At 39.3% G+C, this 27917-nt stretch overlaps 1 protein-coding gene across 1 annotated transcript; it reads right to left on the bottom strand.

The window, feature by feature from the left end:
* Nucleotides 1-322: 322 nt before the first annotated feature.
* Nucleotides 323-27555, bottom strand: LCP2 (lymphocyte cytosolic protein 2). The gene is made up of 21 exons (XM_010406215.4): nt 27265-27555; nt 24831-24893; nt 22238-22284; nt 15913-15978; nt 14981-15012; nt 14220-14254; nt 12717-12915; nt 11841-11965; nt 10888-10957; nt 10593-10676; nt 9824-9849; nt 9717-9736; nt 9515-9619; nt 8578-8608; nt 7910-7922; nt 6778-6898; nt 4246-4295; nt 3295-3398; nt 2400-2483; nt 1488-1643; nt 323-768 (listed from the first exon to the last, which is right to left on the bottom strand). The coding sequence occupies exons 1-21, from the start codon at nt 27340-27342 to the stop codon at nt 646-648; spliced, it is 1632 nt and encodes a 543-aa protein (XP_010404517.2). The 5' UTR covers nt 27343-27555; the 3' UTR covers nt 323-645.
* Nucleotides 27556-27917: the final 362 nt, after the last annotated feature.

Here is a 27917-nt window from a genome sequence, read left to right as displayed (position 1 = left end):
GAGGATGTGCTGTCTGTGGGTGTGGTGTTTTCCTGGAAAAGTGTGAACAGTTTCACAGCTGAATAACCCAGACCCAGATCCTGACATGCACCTGCATTTCCAGGGCTGGAGGCTTTTGGTGCCCCTGAAACCTGCATGTCCTTCAGATCTGGGTTGGACTCAGTCTTTTCACAGAAGTGAACATAGTTAGATTTATTGGGGGAAAAATCAACTTTCATTGTCTTCTCTCTGCTCCTCAGCTTTGACAATGTTTGGGCCTACTCAGTATTGCTTCAAATAACAAAATTGCTGCTGCAATTCTGATCAAAAAAAAGAGCTCCTGTGAAAGCAGAGACTTGTACTAATATTTATTTATGGTTCATCAAATTTGGTGTGGAAATAATTTCAAGAGGATATACATATCTTGGAAGATAAAAAATTATCATGTGCTGTATGATTAATGGACAGTAATAAACACTTTGTAGGAAAATTATATTTACGGAGTACTGTATTTAAGGCATAATTTAAAAATAACATAGTCCTTTTTCTTTGAAATTATGAATTTTAATGACTTCATTATTTTAGTTTGCTGAAAAGGGAAATATCTTGAAGTTTACAAACTTCAGTAGGCTTCAGTACCATATGTGATCTTCTCTAAGGTTTCATTTAAATATGTCCTGCAGCATATTTTAACATGCACTGGTTTCTTGAACCTCTGTCTTTTCCATCAATCAGAAGAAGGGGTGTTCTTTGGAAGTGGTCAATGATATCTGCTACAGAAGAAAATTCCTGTGGGATGGAAAAAATGAGAAGGCTAAGGCCAAAATGTCAGAATTATTAGTAACCAGTAGAAACAAAAGGGTTTTTTAAAATTCTAAATATTTATCAGTATCATAAAAATACATAAGGTCCAGTAAATACCACCAGATCAACTGTTCTCATTCCTGCCATGATCTGTAGCTCAGTAACTCTGTTATTGCTGCTGCAATGTTGTATAATTAATTTATGTAGTCTTGGTCTGTTTAATACATGATGTTGTCAATCTGCTTGATGTGATGACTGTACTTGGGAGTTCAGAGTTGGCTGATCAGTTCAGGGGGTTCTGTCTCGATCAGAACTGCCAGGAGTGTGCTCACCAGTCTGTCTGGGGCCAGCAAACCCACACAGTCCTGCTGGCTGGGGCTGAGCCACCGGTCTGGGAGCAAAGCTGTAACTTGGCAGGTATGGATTAGCTCTCAGCTCTGCATTTCCCTTATCTGGTATCTCAGTGGTAAACAAGCATTCCCTAACCAGGTACATGGACTTCTAATGGCTGTGTTCTAAGGCCACCCCTTCATTCCCTGAGTGCAAACAGCACAGCCTGATTCTACTTCCAGCAATAACAACATTCTCCCGTGAATAACTCTAAGACAATAAGCAGAATTCCAGGAGAAGAGTCACCTGACACTTAGGAATGAGGCAGGAGATCCCTTACAATGAAGAGAAGCAGTGTGAAAAACACATAGTACCTCTTTTCCTTTTAAGCTGGTTCCTAACAAATATAAGTGATCGTGCTCCTGGTACCGGATCTGGATGTTGTACACTTTATCTCTGTACAGCACCATCAGTACATATGGGTGAGTAACAGTTTTGCGTGAGCTGTCTCTCACCAGGAAAGTTCCATCCTGAAACATGAAAAAATGAAAGATGACAAATAGCAGACACTCCTGGGCTTGATCAATGTAACAACCTTACCTACAGCACTCATGCTTTTAACTGTTTTTTCTTTCTGAAATCTTTTTCCTTTCCCATAAGAGAAACTGCTCTATTAAAGCATTTAGGTCATTTGACAAATGGGTTGTCTTTCAGTTTGCTACTTAAAATTTTCCTCTCTGTTCCAAAAGCAGATTTTTAGGGAAGGTAGGAATGGTGTTAAATGAGGAAGAGATTCCATTAAATGAGGAAGTAAAATATCAAAGACCAAACCTCATATCACTTTAACCAGAAGAGAAGTTCATTTCTGCTAAGTGCCCATCAAAGTTCCTATGTGATGTATTTACAGACAGCTTAAAATAATGCCATTGTCTGTGTAATTTAGGTAAAGGCAGTGATACTGTATCACTCTCTCTGCTTTTCTTAATTTCAGATCTATTTTGACAAGTCTTCCACGGAAATCCCTTTCTTAAAGGCACTGAATGGGACCTCATAAGCTGGACTTTAGTACTGGAGTCCCTAGTGTGGTGCAGGTGCCATCTTCAGCTCATGGCATGTGCTGTGAGGCAGCAGAGAGCAACCACAGCTCCCACAGCAATGGGATATAATTCTATTTATGATTTTCATTTATTTCCACATGCACAGACAAGCCTTGTTTGAACCTGTACTTCAATTTGCTGGTCTCTATGGCCTAGATGAGTGTGGGATGCCCAGCCCTTTGCAGGTACCTTGTTTATCCTGCGGAGCGCTGCCTCTGCCTCGGGCCGGCTGACGAAAGCCACGTACCACTCATCCTTCAGAGAGCCCTGGGGCTGGGGGACAGGACAAGGACAGAGTCAGCTGCCAGGAATGGCAACACACAAATAAGTAGAGAGAAATCTGTAGAGTAGTGTGAGGGATATTTGGGTCTATGTGCAGAACCTCTGAGGGTATGAGTTTCAGGGATCATACTGCTGTAAGTAATCCTGCTCCTGGAAAGTAGTGCTAAATTGTTTTAAATTATTTGCTCACTTCAATAAATTTGAAAATATTACAGATCGTGCTGTAATGCCCCTGCAAGTAAGATAAGAAAACAGATATTTCCAAATATTTTAAGATTTTTAAGTGGCATGTTCTCTTTTGTCTACCTGGACGCTGGGCACAAAGGCATCCTTTGCCTTCGTTTGTCTGCTTGTTTTTTAACTATCATCTGAGACAATAATGCAGACTTCCTGTGAATATACTTTGTATGGTTGCTCAGTGTTATCACCACAAGTGGTTTGCTCTAAACTTGTTTTATTTAAGGAAATGTGAAGGAAAAATGCACTTAAAAGAATGAGTCCTTTACTCATCAAAGTTTTGTGGAAGGAGAACTGAAAATCTAATGCTACCTGAAGGCAGTTGTGCAAAACAAGTAACCCAGCAACCAAGTATTTTTCTTATTTTGTTCTATTGGGGTTTATCCATTGCTGTTTTTCTTGGTGAGGACAAAATAAGGCACTACAGTTTGACACAGAAAAGGAAACTGAAAGCACTCAGTAGCGTCCTGACAGTGGCTACCGACTAGAAAAACAACTTTGAAAGACGTTCTTTCTCGAAACCAGAAAATTTGCTGTCGTTACAGTTATGGTTCATGTTTTGTACCTCATCTTCCTCTGTGTTTGTCTGGTGAACAGTCTGCCTGCTAGGAATTGGCAGGGGAGGTCTCATGTCAGCTGGGCCTCTTGAAGGAGATCTGCTGTTGCCGCCTTCAAAGATACAAAAGTAGAAAAACAATGTTAAAACCAGGAAAATAATTTCATCTGTGCATCCAGGGTGTAGGATCTTGATTTTACGAAGCATGAAGTATTTGTATCATCCTGCTACTGAGACATTTGGAATTGATTTGAAATCAGATTTAGGCTTCTCTATGAGAACCAGGTTCTTTACATAATTTCATCCTTGGTGCACAGGGGCTTTAACTGAGCTCTTGCAGTTCAGATTTCCATAAGAACAGATGAACTTGAAATAAAGGTGACAATTTATCAGTTTCTGTACCACAGTTATTCACTTGAGAGCAACTTGGTTTCTTTAGAGACAGAAGTAATGTTATCTCTTTGCAACCCTTGCCTTCTCAGCAATTAGAAAGTAAAAAATGTCACTGTAGGACACTGACAGCTGTTACCATATGCAAAAAATTACTTGTAAAGCAACTGATGTCTAAGTTTTCTTTATTTTTTTTTTCCTACCAGATAAATATGGAGCATATTTCACATGAAAAGCATTTGCTAACCTTTTTTGGGAGTATTAGCATACCACAGTGATTTGCATACCTCAGCTCTCAGTACTGTACAGAAAAGGATGGTTATATGAAGTTTGGACACTGATTTAACTAGGCAGGAAGACCAAACTTCAGGAGGAAAAAAAGCCCAAAATCTTTGATTCAGACTAAGGAAGGTACACAAGGTGCCTTTCAGGAGCTTGATAGTTTTCTGTTCACAGACCAAGCAGAAACATCCATAGGAAAAAAAAAAACAAACTACTGTATTGGCTGCACTGAAACTACCCTTCAACTTTCAATCACTTGAAAAAAATGCAAGAATGCAGGATACAAACCTGGATGGAAGCGTGGTGGTAGTGAGCCAGTTGTAGACAGGTTTCTACCACTGTTTAAAAAAAAAATAGTATAAATACAACATTTCTCTACAACATTTCTGTGCTCTGATCACCTGATCTGGAGTTTGTGCCTGTTTTACAGAATGTGAGAGCCCCTTGAGACCTGTGCAGGGTGAGGAGAGCCTTCTCTTTCCTTCTTTTTGTGTTTCTTTCCTTCTTTTCATGTATGTGGATCCACCTTTAAGTTTACCTGGAGCTCAGTATCTGGGAATAAGGTAATCAGTCAAGGCCACCAAGACTCCTGTACCAGGATCAATGCAGAGAGAAGTACTTCAGCTTGTTGAGTTTTCACAGGGATGACTCTGTCCTTCCCCCAGAGCAGGCAGCACAGGGAGCAGCTCACTAGACATTGCTCGCTGTGGGGTTCCACTTACAGAGTTATTTTTCTTGCAGTTTCTGTAACATTGTTGATAAAAATGCAGTTTCACATTTATGTTGCAAGCTAGGAAGGGCCACTGGGGCATCTCCCAGGTGAGGAAAGGCTGAGGGAGCTGGGAAGCTGACGAGGCTCAGGAGGAATCTTAGCAGAGCACATAAATACCTGAAGGGAGAGCCACGCTCTTTTCACTGGTGCCCAGTGACAAGATCTGAGGCAGTGGGAACAAACTGAAACTCAGAGGTTCCCTCTGAACATCAGGAAACATTTTTTAATGTCAGGGAAACCAAGCACTGGAGTGGGTTGCTAAGAATGTTGTGGAATCTTTCTCTTTCCTTGTAGACATACAAATGCCATCTGGTCATGGTACCAGGCAGCCTGTTCAAGGTGACCTTGCTTGGGTAGGGGGTTGGACCAGAAGACATCCAGAGATCTCTGCCAACCTCAACCCACATCCAAAACTGCTCAAAATGGAGTCCCACTCTTCAATTTTTGTTACTATTTTTGGTTTCTTCACCTAATTGAGAACAAATGGCCTGCACTCCTTTCCTTTACTGTTCATATTTCTCTTCTGCTTAAATGAGCTGTTGAAAAGGCTCTGAGATAAATATGCTAATTTTGTTTGCAGAACAAAAACACCCTATCATGATTTAATGTATGGGAGAGAATCAGTCAAACTGGGGGCCTCTGCTACAGCAAAATTTGGCAATGCTCTTTGAATACAAGCAGAAGTGCTCATCACAGGAATAGTTCAATTTGCATATGACCTTGCTATTGCTACTGCAATATTTGTTTTGCTTGGTTTCAGCAGTTCCAGAGAGTGATGGTAAATGTGAGGAATTCATCACAGAGCCATTAAAAGAATACAGAGATTAGGAAATGGGCATCAGATGTGGACTTAAGGAGACCACTCTAATTCATCAAAGTCTAAGTCTGCTGCATGCTACATCAGAAATCAAAATTTAGTTAGGAGCTCTTCTGTTTAACAAATGAAGGCATAAAAATCAAATATTTTTAAGTTGAAGCTGCGAAAAAACTGCAGGAAGGTTCACAATTTTAAATAGGAATTATCAACCATCAGAGTAAAATTTAGTAAAAGGGAGGTGAAATTCTTTCAGATTCAACTCCAGACAACTGGGGTTGTGCTGTTTTTTAGCTTTGAAGTGTGAGGAGTTGCACCTCTAACACTCAAGCTCCTAGAGCACGGAGGACCCCTCTGTCCTACATCCTGCCTGGTTTTGTAGGAGATGATCCCTTCCCAAAAGGACTTGTCATTCTTGTGGATCCTGCAGGCAATGGGAGAGATGCCTCAAGAATGGAAGCCTTGTACCATGTAGGGTCTAAGATAGTTCCTTGCCATAAACCAGAGAGATTCGTGGTTTTTTCTTGGTTGCCTGATGTACACTCTCTGCTCCACTGACACAGAGCTTCAGTTCTAGGAAGGATTCTCCTGGATAGTGGCAACAGCACTAATGAGCATTTTGTAGAGGCAAGGGCACAGTCTGAGTAATGAACTACTCCACGCTGATGCCATGAAGATTTTTTGCCTTTTCTTTTATACCCCTGTTATACCTTTTTACAACTCCTGTATTCTCAGTGCTTTTTGGCTACATTCTTGGACTTGTTTGTCAAGCTGAGAGACTCAACATTTTAGAAGCTTCGTAGCTGGGGATCAGTGTGCCCCAGAGCCCAAGGTCCTCTCCAGAACACATTCTGTAAACCAAGATAGAGCCATCCAGGGGAAGGTTCCTTGGGGAGGGGGGCTCACTTGAGCCTCTCATTAGGGAATCTTTGATAGATCTGCTAATTAGTAACACCTAAATGTTATACCCCATCTTTTGGGGTATATTCAGCAGGGTGCATCTTGATGCATATGACCTGGACGTGTGCATCTAAGGATCCTTAAAATAAATCCCAAGGTAAAATCCCTTTTCCCCTTCTAACCATGTACAACTCTTGATTTTAAGACCAGGAAAAGGCATCACACGTGGTTACCTTGTGTGCCTGAGAACCCCACAGCCACACTCATGCTGGTATTTGCTGAACTGCCAAGAGATTGAAACTCAAAAGGAATGACCAGTCATGGTGAAACAAACCTTTCTGCAGCAGGAATACTGTTGGATCCTGGCTTAGGTGGAGGCTTGACAGATTTGGGTGGGAATGCATTGGAGCTGTATGGGGGCAAGGACAGCTGTGGCACTGGTCTTTGGGGGGCAGCTGTGGAGAGGAAGAGGAGGAAACTTAAATCTTTTGTGAGACATTCTTAAATGAAGTAGAATGAAGAAATTCTGTCACCTCACTGCAGTTTAATTAGATAAGCATAATGCAATAAACCGTCCTTGGCGTGTTAGTTACAGATTGTAAACTCATATGGTCAGCTGAAAACTTAAAAGTAGGTATTAAAATTAAAAATAAACTGAAACAGACTTGAGCAACATTTACATCTTCTGACTTCTGTTTTGGATAAGCCACAACTGAGGTACCTTAACTGCAGCAGAGCTGAAGGTGGTACACGTTTTCTGTCACGTTGCTTCTAAATAGCAGGTTTGAGATCACCTTTTGGAACATCTTTCTGAGATTTCTACCAGCTTGAAATAAAACATTTTCTTTCTGCAGTGTCCTCAGTCCTGAACTAGCAGTAAGAGTGGAACAGGTTAACTGTGCTCTGCACAGCTAAAATAACCTTATTCTTTATGGAGGCTTAGGGGCAGTGATCATTCACAGAGTTGGCCAAATGTCCTGCTTCTGTTATGGAGTCACTTTACCAACTTAATTTTAGAAATCAGGATTCTGCAGTAATTTATAAACACTCTGGATACATGAAAGAAGTTCTGCTTCTGTTCATAAAAGTGAATAAGCTTGCACAGAGCCTGGTGCCAGCAGGGTTTACTGAGAACTGGGAGACACCAGGTTTCTGTTTCCAGCTGTTTGATGCTGTGTGCAGAACACAAATCTCTCTAATGTAATGTATTTCAAAATAAGAAATCCTGCTGGCTGGTAACTGGCTGGCTGAAGGAAGCTATTAGCTATTGATTTCCTGGGGTTTGTGGCTTTGATATATAAATCTGCATGAAGCACTTTTATAAGAATTCTACAGCCTATCAAGGTAGCACTTGACTTTTGAAATGGCTCTAAGGCAACAACTCTGAAATAATTTCCTTTTTATCTTTTTTTTAGAAGTAAGACAAAAAGATTTTAAGTTTGAAAAATCACTGTAGAAATACTTACTGTCTTCTTCTTCCTGGGGAGCCAAAAAAAAAAAAAAGGAATTAGCAACATATTATAGCACAGTCCTTAGGAATGTTTTACAAAACAAAATTTGGACATTGGTGAATTTTGAGTGTAGTAATATCTACACTGTCACTTCCCTCTAAAATGTTATGCTGTTGTTTTGTTTTCATGCAGCACCAAATAATTTTTAAAGTTTTTTAATTAAAATGCAGCTATTATTTACAAACAAGATGTGTGGTGGATGACCCATAACACATCTTGACCTAAAATAGTCAGAAACTCTCAGGACATATAAACTTTCCTTATTCCTTCAAGTAAGTGTAGACTCTCAGAGTTATCTGAAAGTGAAACTTTTAGGTCAGCTTAAGCTGAAAAAATCCCCAGAAGCCCAAATCTTCTTTAAGCAAAACCCCTTCTTCCATGTCACAGAACAAATTCTGGCCTTATTCTTCCTGATATCCAAGATAAAGTTCTCAGGGAATAAACTGAGCTTGACATAGAAGAACTCTTTAAAAACACTCCATGTGCTATGAAAGATCCATGAGTATTCCTTATAATTTATAAAAGAAACTTGTTTCCCTTTTCCAGAATTATTAGTTTATACTGGTACTTAATTTAACTGTAACCCCTATACTTTTAAATATATGCTTTGAGACTATACTTACTTCATTTTTCTTGTGTGGTGGCCAACTCTGCCTGAAATTAAAACAAAGCACTCATCATAGGTGGAATACTACTCATTCACTTCGTGTGCATTAGGCCATATTTTCAACTAGAACACGAATTTATAGTAAGTTTTAAAGACCAAGGGTTGCTGAAACACTTTTTTCCTCATAAAAATATCTAAGATTCTAATTTTCAGCCATAATCTAAGCCATTATTCTAGTCCTTAGCCCGTCTTGATTTTATCAACAAGGAAAATGTCTGATGAATTGATTGTAAGATTAGAGCTTAGAACAAGTTTGTACAATGATGAAACATCAGTCTTCAAGTCTTGAACTCATTTACAATAGTTGGCAGCACTGCTGGAGCACATCATAAGAAAATCAGGCTTTGTTTCTCTGATAAACTATCCTGGCTGATTAGCAGATCTCAATTATTTCTTATCTTGTTTTAAGCTCAGTCAGTGCTCAGCCCCCAGCTTGTCTAAAAAATGCTGGAGAATGATCCAGTTCTGCTAGAAAATGCTGTTGGCTATTAAGAAGGAGTTTTGCAGGGTAATAAAATCAATGGGATGGAAGTATAGCTTTCCTTTTCTAACACCCTAAAACAATAGCAATAGCACTCAAGTAAGAATGTTCCCTAGAGCAAGAACTTGATCTGGTGGAAAAACCATGGATCGTATATATCATTGTACAACTTGGAAGTGAGTCATGCCCCATGCAATGGCTCTTTCAGATATGACTGGAGAGAGGTTTTTCTGCATTCACACCTTTCTGCAGCTTAGAACACATTCTGTGCATATTCACAAACCAAAACTTTGTTATCCACAGGCCCTGCTGTCATGCAGTACCACTAAATCAGACCATCCTGTGTTGCTTGCCCATGTTTTTGTTAATTTTAATTTCTCCTTTATTGAATTTCAATTAAATGAGCACTTACTTTCCAGGGCTTTGCTTCCTTAGAGGAGGTGGATTGCCTCTTTCATATCTGTCGCTTGGTGGGACAGGAGGTTTCGGCATCATTGCTAACTGTTCTCCCAGGGATCTAAACAGCAGCAAGAGATAAAATAAAGGTAAAAAGCTGCTTAATAACTGGGTAATACTGGCAATGAGAGGATCATTTGCAGAGGACAAACTCTTACCTTAGTTGTGAAACCAGAGGCTGTAAAACAACAAGGAATAGTTAAGAGGATGTGTAAGTATATCAAAATAGGCAAAAGCTATCAATAATCACAAAAAAAATAGTTACCTTTTCAGGAATGCCTGGCTTCTTCCCTGAAAACAGCAAAAGCTTACATTTAGAAAAAATGGAAGTAAATTAATTAAACTTCCTATGAAATAAATGACTTTTGAATATAACTGAAAGTTAATCTTGCAGGTTGATGCTCTCAGCCTCCTGAGACGTAAGCCAGAAAAATATTTTGGCTTTGCAAATGATGGCAAAATTGCAATATTTCATATTAAAGGGACATTTAAACATTTTCAACGTGGCATGTGTCACAATCATATTATCTAAGGTTCAGCTTTGAACTACTGTGTGCTTTTTTGCCATTATATAACAGATAAGAGTTTAGATAATAAAATTATATAGTCATATCTGTAGATGCTTTGTATATAATGTGGTTTTCAGGTCTGAAGGAAATGCCATTTTTTTCGGTGTCTTATTAGTTCTCAGCCTTCTTTTAAGTCTGTTGCAGCATTACATACAGCAGTGTATGCAGAGTTTCGTTACCTTTGTATGCAAAGGTGATTTCCTCCTTTAACCTACTAAATATTTCCTTGTTCAATCACTTAAGTGTACATCAAACCTTTATTGCACAGGGTGCTCATAATGTCTGTCTGTTCACCTGTCTGACCCAGGGTTGCTGTTTTCTAGATGAAATTTCTCTCCCACTTTATAAGTTCTGCTCAAGATCACCTTGATTGCATTTGGTTGTTTTTTTGCATTAATTATATACAAATGTTGATTTTCAGCAATTAAAGCAACCCCAGTGATATCAATGTAAGCAAACACTGACCTGATCCTGGGCTTTCTCTTTCATATGGGGGAGCAAGGCGATCCAGGGAGGGTTTTGTGCTTCTGTCTATAGAAGGAGCTGGGGCTAAACACAACAGCTGTGTAAGATCATTTGCTGGTATATGTCAATATATCTTTCTTTTGTATACATTAGAACTGGTGTTACTTCTTAAAATAACAAGTGAGACTCCTGTATGAGTAGTAGAAGAGAGTGGAACTGAGGAAAAAGAGGAAGAAGTGAAGTGCTGCAGAGTCTGTGGGAAAAGCTTTGCAAAGGGAACACCAGCTGTACTCACGTTTCAAAAGCTTCATGTTTCTGTCTCTGTTCAAGTCGTTGTTGCTTGGTGGAGGAGGGAAAGCTGGCAGCTAAAACAAGTATTTAACAAGTGGTTAAAATGTGTCTTCACCCTTCTGTTGTAGTTGGAGTGTATTGACCCCACCACGCACATCTGCCAGTCTTTGTGTGGTACAGCACAAGGACCCAGTCTCTGCTCACTGCAGGAAGGACAGGAGCCATAGACCCTCCTGCAGCATGACCTACACTCATTGGTTTTTGCTGGATGCAGAATTGCCTCCATCTGTTGTGTCTCCCAGCACCCCAGTGGGATGGATCTTCAGGGAGGGGGTGTGTTGTCAAAGGAAAGAAACAGGAGCTTCAACAACGGTGTTGTATCTCTGTGACACTGCATCAGACCAAAAGTCCCCCTGTCACAGCTTAAACCTTTACTTGTGTATCCAAGGGTAGGTTTAGTGTACATCTACTCTGGCAAACACTGAACCTGTACTGCCAGCTGTCAACAGCACAAGAGCTTGAAGTATTCACAGCAGGGAAAAAAAAAGGAATCAAATTTTGGTCATCAGTGTTGTGATTATACAATCTCTTACACTTTTATGTGGTCTTAATTCAATTGGACAACTGCTAGAAAATATAGCTCAGAAAAATGTAACTTTTTTTTCAAAACAGAGAGGCATCTCTTACAGTAAAATACATAATTTATGTGGGAGAGGCATTCACAAGTAGGTGTGTATTTCCAGTGTAAGAAACAGTGAAGTAATATGAAATAATTAAATATATTTCTCCTGTGAAATTTAATTTTTCCTTGAACATTGGCCACCCTGTAACAGAGTTCAAATCTATTTTGATGGCTGAAATTCTTCCTCTTCATAGACTAGGTGAATAAAAATGGCTTTACACTTGGACTTCTGTACTGACATAGGAAATAGGTGAGATATTAAGAAAGGAACGTACAGTAGCACTTCTTCCCCCAAATGAGGCTGGTCCTGGGGCTGGGCCAGGTCGCTGGGGTGGTACTGGAGGCTGATGTGGAGGCTGATGTGGAGGCTGATGTGGTGATCTGGCTGTTGAAGGTCTGTCTAAAGAAAACAAAAATCTCAAACTAAACAACTATACAGAGTTTGATTATTTGACACTCGTTAGATCGTTATGACAAAGGGCCCTTGCAAGAACCTGGATACTAAAGTTAAGCATAAAGGAAGTTAATCATAAAGGCATTGCTGTAGGATATAATTAGCAGTTGCTTTAGGATCAGTGTGTTGTGTTGGGAGTTCCAGGCTGGTCTGTCCCTGTGGGGATGACTCCCCCCACCAGTCTGTTGGCCCACAGGATTTATTTTCATTCCCTGCAGCACGGTGTGTGACACACCAGCCAATCTGAATGGCAGCTTTGTGCTCCTGAATGGACTCTACAGCTCCAGGCTGCTGAGGAATCAGATGTAAAACAAAAATGACAGGCAGGGAAGGCTGATCGTTCTTTTCCCAAGTTCCACTAGAGCTTTTTTGCCATTGTTGTGACAACTTGCTCTGTCCAAGGTTGCACTGTTAAAGCTACTGTAGCATGTACATGTGTGTAACCTCACAGAGTTTCAAATCAAAGGCCAAATAATGCCCACATCATACAAAACTATTCCAACAGAGCTTGTCCAAAGTAGAAGATATAACTTTGAAAGTCACAAACCCACCAAGTCTGTGTCACTAAGTCTTGTTCATGAACTACACTGTTAACTTCAAGGAAAAACCCTCTATATTCCATTACCTAAAATGTGGCTGATAATGTGGGAAAAGCTAATTTGTAAATTATTAATAGTGCTTAATTTTTAGTAATTACCTATATAATCTGTGGTGCTTGGAAGTGACTTGGCAGGAAATATGACATTGTGATGTGCTTCATCATTATTGGATGGAGGTGGCTCATAACCATCACTGTCATGTTCTGCTTCCTCAGGTTCCTCTGTTGGTGATTCATAGTCAGCCTCATCTTCCTTTTCCTGGTCTTCATCAGGGCTTTCATAGTCATCATCATCATCCTGGGAAATGAGCATAAAAAGTGGGTGCTGGAACAGAATATTAAACCCTTCAGAGCAGTTTCCTTGTGGCCTTTCACTGTGGTATTTTTCACTCTGGAAGAGACCAAGTTTTTACAACCAGTTGGAGGGAAAAAAAATCTCTTGAAATAATATGGGGAAAGGAGGCAACATTCCACTAATGCATGGAGCACTCAAGAGCTTAAGAAAGGAACAAATATCATTAGATCACAGTAAGTGCAGTGGGAGGTCAAGATAAGGTGCAGGTTTACTGAAATGCATGAAGTGTTTTAGGGAATAGACTAGGAACCAGCAAACGATCCAGTGTTCCTAGGAACACACTGGAGCAGCAGTTGATGCTTCTGATTGTCATTCTTGCTTTCTAACATGTCCTCTACAGCATGCAATCCAACTTTTAAAAATTATTCATGAAAACAGAGGTCTTTGATTCGGGTCTTGGTGTCCTCCTGACCCAAACCAGCCTTGGTAGGACTTGCAGGGCCTCATAAGGTCACAGTGTCAATATGGTCATTGCACATCTGTGCAATCTGCCAAGGCTTGAGAGAAAAAGAACACTCCACTTGTCACTGGTATCACAGCTGGAATTTCCAGAGTCCTCTGCACTGGCACAGAGCCCATGTGCTCTGTAGGTGGTTACTTTTATCTCTTGTGCTCCCAGAATAGCAGCGAATCTCCTGTGAACTTAGCAACAGTGTCTAGAAGTTTTTAGAAGTGTCTTCTAAAAATGCCTCTCCCTTTTATTTCTGTAGAAAAGCCATTAGCACTGGTCAGCCTCAGAGATCTTCATAAACCCAGGCTGTGCATCAGCAGCTGAGGTGTGTGTGCTTCACCTAATGACCTTTGTCAAGGCATTTTCTATGCCAGAAGGCAAAAGGAACTTCTGCAGTCTAAATAGCTTTAAAAAAATTACTGTTCAATAAATTATCTCTAGAGAATAAAATGGCAAGAATTTGTCACTGAATAAACACAGCAAAGTTTCATCTACTAGACACATCTTTTAAGAGCTTGAAACAGCTCTTGCATAAAATTCAGCTGTAGTTCTGTGGGGACCTGGGCATAGGCTGGGAGCTTCTACTTGAGCCAGTGGATAAGGAAGGCCATTCTGAAGCTCTGCCTTGCATTTCTGGGGGACATCCCTTCCTCAGTGAGGAAATTTGTATGCAGCCACTCCAATCATTCCTGCTCCTGCTTTTCCTGCCCCAGCTCCCTGCAGCTGTGCTGCCCAAGGGACAGCAGACAGAACAGAAAAACCTGAGCCAGGGGGGTTTCTTAACCCAAATACTCACAAATGAAGACCAGCCACCATCATCCTGAGCATACCCTGTGTAAAGAAGCACAACCACACATTTCTGAGCATGGACAGTCAAAGACATAATAAGTTGACAGAAAGAACCCAAAAAATGCCAGGTGAGCTCTGAACCTCAGTCCTGTGCCACAGGAACGAGCTGTTCTTTCAGAGGCAGGCTGGCAGCCACGGAGGGCTCTGTCAATAACACCCTGATTCAAAGCTAAGACAGAGCTACCCTGCTATGACATGATCTGGGTGTTGGCACTTCGAGTTTGTCCCACTTCCACTTTTAAATATAATTTGAAACAAAGTGCTTTCAGAATGAGCCCAGACTTCTTATCTATTTGCTTAAGACTATTTTAGCTTTCATAAAAGAAGGATGGTTTTTTTTAATTTCAGCTTCCCTCTCTAATACAGTGCTGCTAGGAGGAAGGGCAGAGATGTTGAAACAGAAATATATAAGCACTGATACAATTTATTGGGTTAAATAAAGACATTTTGGGGATTCTCATGTAAAAGTCTCTGCTCTTGACTTCCTTCACCATCTTTGCTCTTTAAAAATACTTTTTCTTACTTATTGTCCTGCATCTACTCTTTTCTTTTTTGAAACTTCTTTATACTGCTATATTTTCATTTATTGTTTTGGTTTTTGGTTCCTAACCCTGGTCCCCTCAGTTGACTCTGCTCTGCAAATACTAATTTAATATTTTAATACTTTTAAAAGCTTTTTGTTTTTAGAGTCTGCCAGTATACACTTACCTGTGTTTTCTGTAGATTTTTGTGTTTGGGCCCTGCAACAAAGATACAAAAAATAAAATTTTTCTATTAAATGTTTGATGCTTCTATTGCAAATAAAGGCAATAGCCAACTGTTACAGTAGAATGAAGCTTAAACAGATGAGGGAAATGTGTTTCTGCCAAAAATGCCAAAAACACATTAGTTGATATTTTGCATAGAGGATCCTAATAGAATCTAGACTCTTTCAAAAAGAATTGAAGTCAGAGAAGTCAAGTGGTTTGAAGCAAGGGGACTCAGTAGATACATTTATCAGTCCTGAAAACAGAAACTTCCTTTACTAATTCTGATCAAGATGTTCAAAGTCAAGTTCATAAATATCTGTAAGGTTAAAAAAATATTTTTATGGTTTTCAATTCTAGTTTTGGATTCTAGTTAATGGAAAGGTGTAAAATCATGTTATCAGATGATGCAAAACCACATTATGTGGACTGGACTTGGTTTCCATTGTGTAGGGACATAAATTGTTCTTTTCTCATACAATGTTCTTGCAATTTTTGCTCTTTTTCTACTGCAAGTATTATATTCAATGACAAATCATTAAGAATTAATAAGTGTAATGATGTACAGATCTGTGGAATGCATTAATGATGATTTATTAATAATATATACCTAGGCTCTATAGGCTTCATAGCCTTCTTAAAGGCTATGTACTCAGGCAGAAAACTGCATGAAATGTGCAAATGTTACTTGGTTCTGGACATGGCAGAAGTGTCTGGGGTGTTCATGGGCTCAGGATTTGATATTCTTATCAGATGACATTAATGAAACAGAGCTTTATCTTATAGAATTTCCAGGCTGTACTTCTGATCCAGGCATTACTGATCAAGTGAAAACCAGTCCAGAAAAGATCTATCTGAAAGCTTTGAACAAGAAAGCTGAGTTGTCTTACTCACCATTTTGGAAGGAAAGAGAGCCTCCCTTCATTTTTGTTTATTTCTTGGCTTAATTTACTTACAATTCTGTCGAAAAGAAGAACAAAAATAGTTTAAAAAAAACCTTGTCACTTGTCAAAGCAGCGAAGTCATTTTCCTAGCTGTTATCCCCCCGTATTTGCTAAATTTAATCTGGTAACTCATTTTTATTATTATTTACTATGTGATAAAAGCACTGAATTTACCATCTTACTGCTCAGGAGGCAGTACATCCAATTCCATACTGCAGCACATCCAATTCCAAACAAGACTTTTTTGACCTTGGTAAAACCCCATGTTGTTGGATCATGTTTAAAAATAAGCATTAAACCGAGCAAGTCTCAGAATCTTTGGTATTGTAGACATCACACGGCTTCAAATAATGGTCATGGCATTTGTATGATTTTGCATGGAAAAAGCAAATAATACTTCAGGAAACAGAGCTTATGGCTGCAAAAGCAGGGATTAAATGTTCCCTGAGTCTCTTTATTCTTTTCATGTTCCTTCCTCTGCAACCAATCCATATCTCATCCAGAATCCCTCCAGCACAGAAGGGGGAAAGGCTGATCTAGTTCCATGTTTTAATACATTTTCAGGGCATAGCAGAAATACTCCTGGAATATAAAAAAGCTGTAATTTTATGCCTGGGGAGATCTTTCCAAGCTAGATGAGAGTCAGTACTGAGATCCACAGGGTTAATTCTACTGAGAGTCCAGAATTCGCTCTGCTACTAATGAAGTTTGCCTCTATGATTATTTTTCTTCAAAGAAAGCTTAGGATGAGCCATGGTCTGATTCTGAATTGTCATTACTTCTCATTGAGAAAGTCTTGTGGCAAAGAAAATTGTTTACATATATCCACTTAAAAATATCCCATTTTACTTCCCTCTTGATTATTTAGGTCTATCAGAGACAGTAATTGTGGAAATACAAGTATTATGAAAGAAACAGGAATTTAACATATCTGTTTGTCTCAGCTTCTAAATTCTGTAAAATCTTAACTTATTTGTTTGTTAATGTAGAATTCTTCCCCACACATCTTAGGCTGGGCCAGTCAAAGTTGATATCAATACTGTAAAATATTCGTTTATGGCCAGGCATAAATTTTGTTTTTCTTCTCCTTTCATGTCTTTTTCTGCTACTCAGCAATAACAATGCCCTAGTTTTTTCCAAATGACCTAATTAGTGCATCTTTCATGTCTAACTGCTCTTCTGAGGTGGGACTGGAGGAAGACAGGTTTTCAAGCAATCTAATATGAAAAACAAACCAAAATGAAGTTATTTCAGATCCGGGCAATAGTGCTGTCTGAAAAGGATGAAGATGAGTGGTGTGAAGTTAAGGATATGCACTCAAGGATCCAAGTATGAAAAGAGAAATACAGAGAAAGAATATTGTTTAGGTTTTCTTGTTTAAGGCAGTATTTTGCAATTTTCTGGTTTGAAGCCAATATAATCATGCTTGCCCCTTTTGAAATAAGTACATGCACAAGTGTTAACAATTTCAGAAGGATTACAGCTGTCCAAACCTGACATTGCTACCCAAGCAAGTTGGATAAAGCAAGAGAAATGCCAAGTTATAGGCATAGGAGTGCTCTTGCTCTTCTTTCCCATGGAACCCACCCTGTTCTGCACAAGACATTTTCCTTTGCTGCAGGGGATAAAGAAGTTGCTGTGTGAATAATAAATTCCATGTGAGACATCAGGAAATGTCCTGGGGTGAGCATTGCCCTGCACACATCAGTGCTTTGGTGGAGAAGTGGATTATGGAATTTGTGTGGCTTATTCCCTGTTGTAGGAGAGGCAGAGGATCTTCCAGAATGTCTTGCGTTTTTTTCAGCTAAAGAAAAGTTCACTGGTTTTGGAGCTAATAATTCTTAGAGTTCAGACTTCCATGGGGGTGAATGAGACCTGAGTGTTTGGAAGCTTTCTGGACTAAACCTGAGGTGGCTGCTATGAGGATTTACATGAACTGGTTTTTGAGGAAAAACTGACAGGAAAAAGTTGATCGTCTTATCTTTCTGCCAGAAAAATCAATCATTTGATGATACAGTGTCTAATCTTTACTTCTAGTTTATTTGAAATGCTTAAAACCAATGGCTCAGAGGGTTTATTAGAAGAAAGAAAATTTTAGGAGGGTCACGCTTTACAAGCAACATTCTCAGGGAAGATTGGTGCACTGAGCAACTGAGCCTGTCACCATGTGAGGAAGGAAGTACCAAAACCACACTGCTCTCTGAGATGTGGGAGTGGATGATAGGAGAGGATAAGGCAACAGCACTTGCAGAAAATGTTACTCAGACTTCTCTTTCTCTTTCTACCTCCTCCACCAGTTGCTAAACTTAAAGCTGGCAGGAAGTTGAAATTTAAAAAAACCCACACAACCAGCCCCCAAAGCAGGACTCCAAAACTGGCTTTTGTTCACTTAACTGCAGATACTGTTGACATGGGTGGAATCCACTCTACATGTATTGGGATAAAGGGCTTAAGATGGGTAAGAGAGGTGGAATACAAATTCCTCTAGAGCCAGGAGGCTGCACAGTTGCATATTGAGCACTATGCAAAAGCACAGTTGGTGATCCAAGTCTTTGGTTTGGCCTTTGAGAAGACCCTGCTGGGCAGATGCAATGCTGTTTTATTGACTCCAAAACTGCCTGAATACCAGTTATGTTCCAATCCTTGCAACAACCTTTAGATCTCAGCTGACAGCATGTGTGCACACACACTGACATCATCTGCCCAAAGCCTACCTTTTCAACAGAGAAAGTGCAGATTTCTCAATTTTTATGTTTGCACTTTTACTCTTCTGAAAGTAGAACGACTTTCAGACTGTGCAATGTTTGCAGGCTCTGGCTGTGTCACTGAGCTGGCAGATGCAATGAGTGCAATGATGAGCTTTCTGCTACTGGAAATTTCCACCAGTGCTATGGGATACACTTTGGAGTGCTGTGGGATATGCCCTAAGCTCTCTGAACAAGGCTGGAAATTCCAAATCTCAACTTTGCGAGGAACCTGTCACTGGAATAGCCACAAGGATCAACAGCCTCCTGAAAACTTGGAACCCTTTTCTCTCAAGGTAGTAAACAGGAGTGACAGACTAATTTCAGTGTTTATGTCATGGCTCAGGTATCAACCAACCACCAGTGTCATCTTTAATGAAATCTTTGCTTTTTCTGTTTATCAATTCTGACCACAGTAAGTAAGGCAAACCCTGTTGAATGTGCTTAAATATTTTGCAAGACTCAAATTTGTTCTCCACAAGCATAAAACTTCATGACTTTCTTTGACTGCCAGTAGTGCTCGTGAGCAATAGGAAAACTGTTTTAAGCTGTATATTGGCCTCTGGTTTCATTAGATTTATTATCAAAATGTTAGTAACACCCTCATGATTAGGTCTGAGTTTCATTTAGCACTTAGGACTGATGGTCAATGTCTGCTCTGTGTAAAACACACCAAATCCCTTCCCAGTTTCACCAGTGTATCTCTTTCAGGACACAGTGTGTTTGTGAGAATTCAGGTGTGTATCTAAACACAGTGGTATTAATATTAACTTTTTTAGCAAAGTTTTCCAAGAAGTTCAGCCCTTTCAGTGGAGAGAGCTAAAGATTTTAAGAAGCATTTTAATTTTCAAAATAGTGCTTAAATCTTTTTTTTTTTTGGTTTTATAAAGAAGCCAAAAGTTTTATGAAGACATGCACCTGTAATAGGGCTAGTGGAGATTAATTTTTAAAATAACAATTCTGTTAGTAATACCAGAAGGTTGTGGAGTTTTATTATTAGATTCAGGAAATGACCTGTCATACCTTGTAATGACAACCCTGACCTACTTCTGACTCTTGAAAAATCACAGAATCACCCCCAAATAATGACACAGTTAAATTAAAAGCCTGCGCTGTAGGTTTGCTCAGAGGAACATGTTTAGCAAACCCACACACCCAGCTCAGGAGGCCTGTACAGATGCAGGCTGTGCTTTGCAAACCTTGTGTAATTCCAGGTGCTGGGTGCACGTAGGTCAGAATATTCCTGCTAAAGTTACTGGGGAACAATTTCTCTTGTTTATGTATCTTTTATTCATGTCATCGCTGGCCAACGCTGTAACATCTGCCATCTCTATTAAGCCTTTTTGCAGAATATTCTCAGGTTTTAGCACTGCTATTGAGCATCAGGTAGCGCAACTACAATATGCTAATGTGTCTTCCAGCTTGTAGAAGAACTCTTCCTACCAGCTGAGGTTTGCATTATCATATAAAAGAAACGTGTGAATGTATTCCAGCAGAAGCCACCAGCCAGCACTTTGTGTTTCAATGAGTGTGGAGCTTCTGAAGTAATAAAATTAATGTTTTAAAATATGGCACATTCTTCTGCCCATTAATTCTATCCAGGAGGGTTGTTTTGGGTTTTGGTGGATTTTTGGTTTATTGTTGTTGTTTGTGGATGGTTTTTTTTGGCTGGTTGTTTTTAGTGAGAACCAGTTCTCTTCCCTATTAAAGCTCTAAATTCTTGTTTTAAACAGTGGCATTACATGGAGGACCTTTCTGCATGTAAAATCACCATATTCCAGTGAATATTTTGCTTGTTTGTAAGTGTAGTTCCCAAGCTTTCACTCAGATTTAAATATCTATTTATTTATTGAGTTCCTCAAGCCGTGCACCAAGCTTCACTCTTCTTTTAAAGCTCTTGATTTCAAATTCTCTTCTCATTGAGAAACCCAAAAGATCTCATTGCAAAAGGCTGTTCAGTTTCTGCTGGGGTGTAACAAGTGAGAAACCCAAAAGGCTTGGCTAAAAAAGGCTGTTTACTTTTTCCAGGGTGTCACAAGTTAAGAGGCTGTTTACTTTTTCCAGGGTGTCACAAGTTAAGTGGACTGTGAAAATCAAATTTTGAGATATCAGTAGGTTTGGTGAGGAGGTAGGAGCAACTCCACATGGTTAGATTTCATTTTAATGATTCACCTATGGCATTAATATCTTTGAGTTCATTAGACCATCCACTGACTACTTTTGATTCACAATTTGAAAGGAAATCACCAAAAGGTCTCAAAATTAAAAATTCAGACAATGAGAACAAGAGGTAATTCTGCCAAAGGATTGCTAAAGTGGGACAAATTACCAGAGAATTACAAATTCTAATCTGGTCTATCAGTACCATTGTTAAATGTTTCTTTTAATTGACAATGAGTTCAGAAATTCTGAGACACCAGAGCATCTTCTTAAAATAATATCTGGACCTCCTTACAAACATATTGCACACCACCAACCCCTATTACCAGGGTATTTATTGTGTGACAATACAGATGTGATTCTAAGAAACAAGTCATGCCCAAGGCTTTCAAATTCAGTCCTTCATATCTGATCTGAGCAAGGGTGTCCTGCTGGGCTCAGCTCTTCCCACCAGCTCACTCATGAGCACAAAACTTCAATATTCTTGTCTTCCCCAAAACACCTTACACAAGCTCTGATGCATCAGAAAAGGCAAAGCAAATTGTATCTTCTGCAGCAAAATCAAGATATGCGTGGAGGGAGGGAGTCTGGAATGAGCAACAAAGAAACAGCTGTGCTGGAACAGCTTGAATTCCCTTTTATTCCCCCTCCTTTGTTTGGAAGACCATGAAGAGCTCCATGTGTCTCATGGTTAGGAACCTTCTAACCTCCAGCTTAAACATGTAGCAGAGAACTCATAGCAAAATAAAATCCTTCATTTTCCACCATTAGAAGAAGTCAATTTCTCTTACTCGGTATTGACTTAATGAGATTAATGCTCTTCATTGAGTAACTTCCATGAAAATATGGAAGCTTTTCAGATGAAATGGAAACTTTTTCAAGGCCTAATCCACAGGACCTGAGGAAAGCTATTGAACACTGAATCACATGTTCCAGACTGATTTACCTTGAACGCCCACCTAAAGCAAAAGCACATGAAAATCATTTCAAATCCTCTGTTGTGGACATAACTGACTTTTTTTTCCTTTAAGTTAAAGTCAACAGTTAAGCAGTGAACAGTTAAGGCATACTTCAAAGGTAATACTTGCAAGAAAGTTTAACCTTTGTGTAGCTGCTATCAGTCAAAGAACTTATGCACGAGTTCTTTTGAACATCCCCCAGACAATCTTCTTGTATCGTATCATTTTGCTTGAGCAGTCATGCCAACACTCATTTTATTTTGGAATATTCTTCTTTTTCTCTCAGTAAACGCTCCAATAAACAGGTCTCTAACCAAACACTCACAAATCATTTGCCTGATATTTCCTATGAGATTTCACTGCAAAACAGCTAAAATAATTTTTAATGTTAGAGTTGTTCGACTTTACTTACGGCACTCTGAGCTTTGGAAATTTCTGAATATCATTTTCAGACATGTTCTGGAAAGGAAACACATGGGATACATGACAAAATTGTCCATGGAACACCCTGTGATTTACCCAAGTAAGTCATACTTATATATTCAAAAATGTGGCATGAATTAATGTGGTATTTAAGCAACTTCAGAAGCCAGGTGTATTCAATTCCTTCATGTCTGCACAGTGAAACTAGACAAGACTGTGCATGATTGCAAAATTTCAGGGTAAAGCTGTAGATTTTAAAATAGAGGACCTTTGGCTGGAGTTTTGTTCCAAGAACCTTATCTGTAACATCACAATACACGTAAAATCCCATGTTCCAGTGGGCATGTTGCTAGAAAACTCCTTGGACTTAAAAGCAGCCTTGGCAGCCTAAAAAAATTTCTCTAGAAACAGGGATGGGGGGAGGAGAGTGTTTGTTCCCCCCTCAACCATAACTCAGCAACTGGACTGAGATAACTCCTGACTGAGATGTGCTTTCCTGATGCTCCTGCAGAGTCATCCCTCCTCTTCCTCCAGCATGTGCAAATCCACAGCGAGGACAGACTCAGGCATTATGAAAACTTTGGATTTAGTTGCTTTAGTGTTTTGTTTACTTAATCACAAGCTTCCTGAATTCTCTTTGGAACATGGACAATAGTCTGGTTCTTTCTGTCTTTTTTACTGGTAACAATAATAGGTTTCTAATCACACATTGGTTCACAACCAGTGTTCAATGTTCAGGACAGAACAAATCCAATCTGTACTTTTCCACGCTGTTTTGCCTCTGGGAGGAGTGAAACACAGGAAAAATGTACTGCTTTTGTGGAAATGTTCTGCAGTACTTCCTGAAGAATCATGGTTTTTTCTAAAGGCTTTTTAAGCTTCTCTCTGGAGTTCTGTTCTGGTGATAAACCTGACAAATATTAGAGGTATAATCTCTTTTATAAGGGCCACTTTTCTGTTTCAAATAGTAGAGAATTTTATTAGAATAAGTTACATGGAACCCCTTTGGTTTTACTCCTACTACATCTCAACTGGGCTTTCCTTGTGGTAACCAGTGGACACAGAAAGGTGACTTTGAAACTAGGATGCTATTCTGATGAATTACAGCAACACTTTTACAGCCAGGTTTATGATGTAGACCTGACAACAGCTGCAAACCCAGCAAACATTCAGCCTGAGCAGCTGCTTCTGTGCAAATGTAATTTGGCAGTTTCCAGTCACTCACAAGATGGAAAAAGATGTTTCTTAGGAAAACTATTCATAAAGAGAAGCAATTTTTTTCCAGATTGCTTTGTAGTCTAAAATATTCTACTGGACGTCTCTTTCTGTGGTTCTGTTTAACAAGTGAACCTTTTCTCTTTTTTTGCATTATACAATTGACAAGTAGTCAAAAGCTTAAAAAGAGTCTGAGCAGAGGTGAGCAGCTGCTTGGCTTGCTCAGTAGAAAACATCCTTTGAATCTGCTGGGATGCCTCTGAAGAGCTGCTGCACTCTGAGCTAAGTAATTACAGAAACACTCTGGAAATAAAAGAAAATCACAAACATCACTTAGAAATCACACAGTTATTGCACTTCTTATTTGCACCTCACAAACTACCAGAGTTTCATCATGCTTCCAGAGCCAGAACTCCCACTCCAGCCACAGATCCTTAGTGCTTGAGCTGAGGAGGATCTTTGGGGGTTGGGACGATAAATCCCATGACACGTCTGAATAATGCTGACTCCACCCTCCAGTAGGAGGGAGGGGTCATATCCTGTTCCTACAAAAGGGGCTTGAAAATTTTGATGTTGTGTTTCAATGAAATGCCAAAAACCTGAATATTAGGACAAGTAAATGAAAAATATAAAACTTTAGAAGAGGTATGCAAAGATCTCCCCATTATGACTAATTAAACAGAAGATCAAAATTACTACTTCTGGAGAAAACAGAACGGTTAATATTTGAAAATAAAAGTAAAAAGCAGTAATACTAAAAGCTCTTATACATCTTCATGGATGTGCATTTAAGACCAGGAAACAGCAGCTTTGTCAGTGGAAATTATCAGCTTTTCTAAAATTAAACCAAGCCTGGAACAATGTTAATTTAAAGCCACTGGCACTTTGCTTACTAGTTTTGATGCTCTTAAATTTTATTGATTTTGTGTATTGCTACAGAAGAAATCTAATTTTATTTCTAGAGAAATGAAGGAGTTATTACAATGAAAGGCCAGTCATTCTGACCAGGGCTGTGTCTTTTTTAGTATGACAGGATAATTAATAAATGTGGGTTTTCTGTAGTTAATATTGGAAAACAAGAACTTCCTATAAAGGAAGAGATGAATTTAAGACAAGATTATTGTTTTAGAACTTCCCTGTCAGTTTAAAAAAATACTAAAAAATATTCATATTGAACAACATGCTTGGGCTCCCAGCATTCCATATTTAAAGCAAGCTGTCTGGCTGATTTTAGCAAAAGCATTTACCTCCCATATTTATACTTCAGTAACCACCTGGGAGGTGGCTCTTCATCTGCCACTGAAAAATAAGGAGGAGTCATCGCTTGATTGGAATTTTACAGGAAGGAATTTTACAACTCCACTTACCAAAAACCTTTGTCCATTTATGTTGTGCTTCCTCACGACTTTCTCACAGTCCTTATACTTTAGCTGTCAATGAGAAGATGATTATTGCACCCTTAACTATAAGAATCAATTAAGATGCTTAAACATGTGGCTGGCTTTGAGTAGATGCTTTCAAGGTACCTTTTTGTATGCTACAGCCTGCCTAAATGGCCCATTTTGTCCCATAAACATGTATTTTTATGACAGACATTCTTCAGTGGACTTAAGGGCTTTCATCCATTTAGGAACACATAATTCCTCACATTTACAAACCACCTCACAGTTGCCTGGCCCAAAGAAATATTTGAAAAATGGATTGTTGTGGTACTGACTGGGATGAGCAGCTGCAGAAGTGGAGCTAAAACCTTGTTATCCAGGAATACTAAAGCTGACTGATCCCAGTCACAGGATTCATTGTTGTGATCAAAAAGCTTTCACTTCTGGATGGAAATCTCACTTGTTAATCCTGGAAATTACCGATAATATTTGTAAAGCTTTTCCACAATATTATGTTTTCCAGTAGCATTTAGGACAAGGACATGCTCTTCAGAAGTTGCTCATGTACAGGTTGACCATGAAGCAAGATATGACTTTTAAACATTTCCAGCAGGTGTCTGAAGTTTTTGATATTTTTTAAATTTTTATATTTTTGATCTGGCTAGAATGCATTTTTCTGTTTCAAGCTGGTCAGGTCCATATCAGAAGGAACCCAAAGAGCAGGCAGACAAAGTGACTTTTGAAGGCTGAGACAAAAGAATGATCCTTGTTCTGCCTGAAACTTTAGTTAGTGAAAGTTATGCAGACAAATGACCCTGTGCTGCTGGGATAGTTCCCCCGGAGGCAGAGAACATCTTATAGGGAGCATTACATCATTTCATAGTTGTATCCCATTTTTCATTTTAAGGTGTAACATTGTAACTTGGTGTACGTGAGAACGGATCCTGGAAACAACTGAACAGCAGAGAGGATATTTTTAGGAGCCACCTTCAGTTATTCATATGAAGAAACTGTCCTAACTCTGGTAAATATGTTAGGATAGGTTAAAACTTTTGTGCAGACTGAGGACTTCAACCTGTTAAGTAATTTCTTTCATACAACAAGTGCTATCATGATGTTATCAGCACAAGTCTGTGTGCAGAGGGAAGCAACACATCACTGTGACTGAGACCTAATCTCATTCTTACAGTAATTGATGAAAAATACTGTTTAGCTATTAAAAATAAACCTTGGAATATCCCAAATATGAGCACTTTGCTTTTTCTAAAAAAAAAAAAAAAAAAACAAACCCATAGTGAAAGACTTTGGAAATTATTTGAAAATTTGGTTCTTCATTGGTTCATTCATTCTCTGAGTTCATCTGGGGACAAGATCTGGTCACTTGTGACAGATGCCCAGAGCTGGTTGCCTTGGGCTGACATTATTGTCTTACCCAGATTTTTTAGATGACTTAAACAGCTTTTGCCCTGATTTAGCTCCCCAAGGGTGGAATGCCACTATCTCTGTTCTGGAGGGTATCTTGATCACTAGAAGGGAGGCACTACAAATAAATGTGCACTCAGTTGTGGTAGAACTTACACTTAATCCTTTTATCACTGTTCAGAATATCATTATCAGATCTTCCAGAAAGCCGTTTTTCCCTTCCTAATTTCTTGGAAATGGTGGTCCAACTTCCCCCTGCACCGTTGTTGTAATGTTTTTCGTACTTGTCTGAATTTACCTCTTGATAATGATCTCATCTGCTCAATCTCCAGTTTTTGGTTTCACTTTCCTCTGCCACTAACCCCTGCACCCTAAAATTAGGGGCTTGTAAGTAGTTGGAAGTTTCACTTCTCTGGAGATTTGGTAGACACAGACTCTGTGTTTGATCTGCTCATCTTTATCAAGTAGTTTTGCATTCTACTATCAAACTTGCCTCAACTCCCCAGATAAAACTCCCATAGAGTTATAGGAGCCATTGAATAAACTTCCCATTATTTCAAAATTAAGCCCAAGGTGATCCAAGTTTTACAAGTCTAGCCATGGATGTGATTAATGAATATATTCAGAGGCTCATTTGTGACACCGAGCAATTTGGAAAAAAATATCACTTCTGAAAATCATTGAAGATGAAACAGAAAACTTGTAATCTTCACACCTTAGTGCCCTCCGCAGCTGTCAATGTGTGCGACACCAACAAGTGTTACAGTAATGTGTTTATTTTCTCTAAAAAGCCATGAGTTTCTCTTATACCCAATTTAAAAATCCCTTTCAAGATTCATTTTCACTGACCAGTTTAGCTCAGCTTCTCATTCGACAGTGGTTTTGCTTTTAGTTCCGCAGCGAGCTTTGCCCATTATAAAATCCCTAAATTTAGCCCAACCAATGCTACAGCGGTTTGCTCCTCCATCAGACAAAGACAAAACACAGCCAAACTCACCGTCCTGAAATATTCTGCTAAGTCATCTGGCTCCCAGGTGAGCACGTCGGAGCGGTAGGGGACATTTCGCAGGTCCATGGTAGGTTTTTTCCCCGAGGCAGTCAGGGAGTGTTCATAGCAGTGCTGTCGATGACACAGCCATGTATTCCCTCTGCGTGGCCACCTCCAAGGAATTCCCTGCCCAACAGCTTCTGTCAAGGAACTGTTCCTGTCAGCGTAGAACTATGTTGTGAGGACGTTCCAGAGAGGCACTGCTTCCTCTGGTACAAAATGGTCTCTTCTCAGAAAAGTTTCAGCTAGTCAGCCTTACCACTTCCTTTCTCTGAATATAAATAAGTAAACAAGGAAGCACAGCAGAGTGATGAAAATGCTCTGCCTGCTACATGTAAGTGAGCTCCTATGGACCCTATTTGCACACATAAATATTTATGTATTTACTCACCCTATACAGCATAAAAATATTGTCATGTTATCTGCAGAGACCTGGGTTACTCTTCTGTGCAAGTCTAGCCCAGGTAAGTACCCCCAAAGAAGAAAACATTTGCTTAAAAAAACTTCTTCAATTTACCTCAGTCCCTGCAATATCTTTCTTTGTACAATAAAAGGTTATTGTCAGAGCTGTACATAATGAGGAACTAATGAATTACTGATGG

This window comes from Corvus cornix, chromosome 13, assembly GCF_000738735.6.
Source record: "Corvus cornix cornix isolate S_Up_H32 chromosome 13, ASM73873v5, whole genome shotgun sequence".
In the NCBI taxonomy this organism is placed as follows: Eukaryota; Metazoa; Chordata; class Aves; order Passeriformes; family Corvidae; genus Corvus; species Corvus cornix.
The sequence above is the reverse complement of the archived record's forward strand: the minus strand, read 5'-3'. Positions and strand labels throughout refer to the sequence as shown.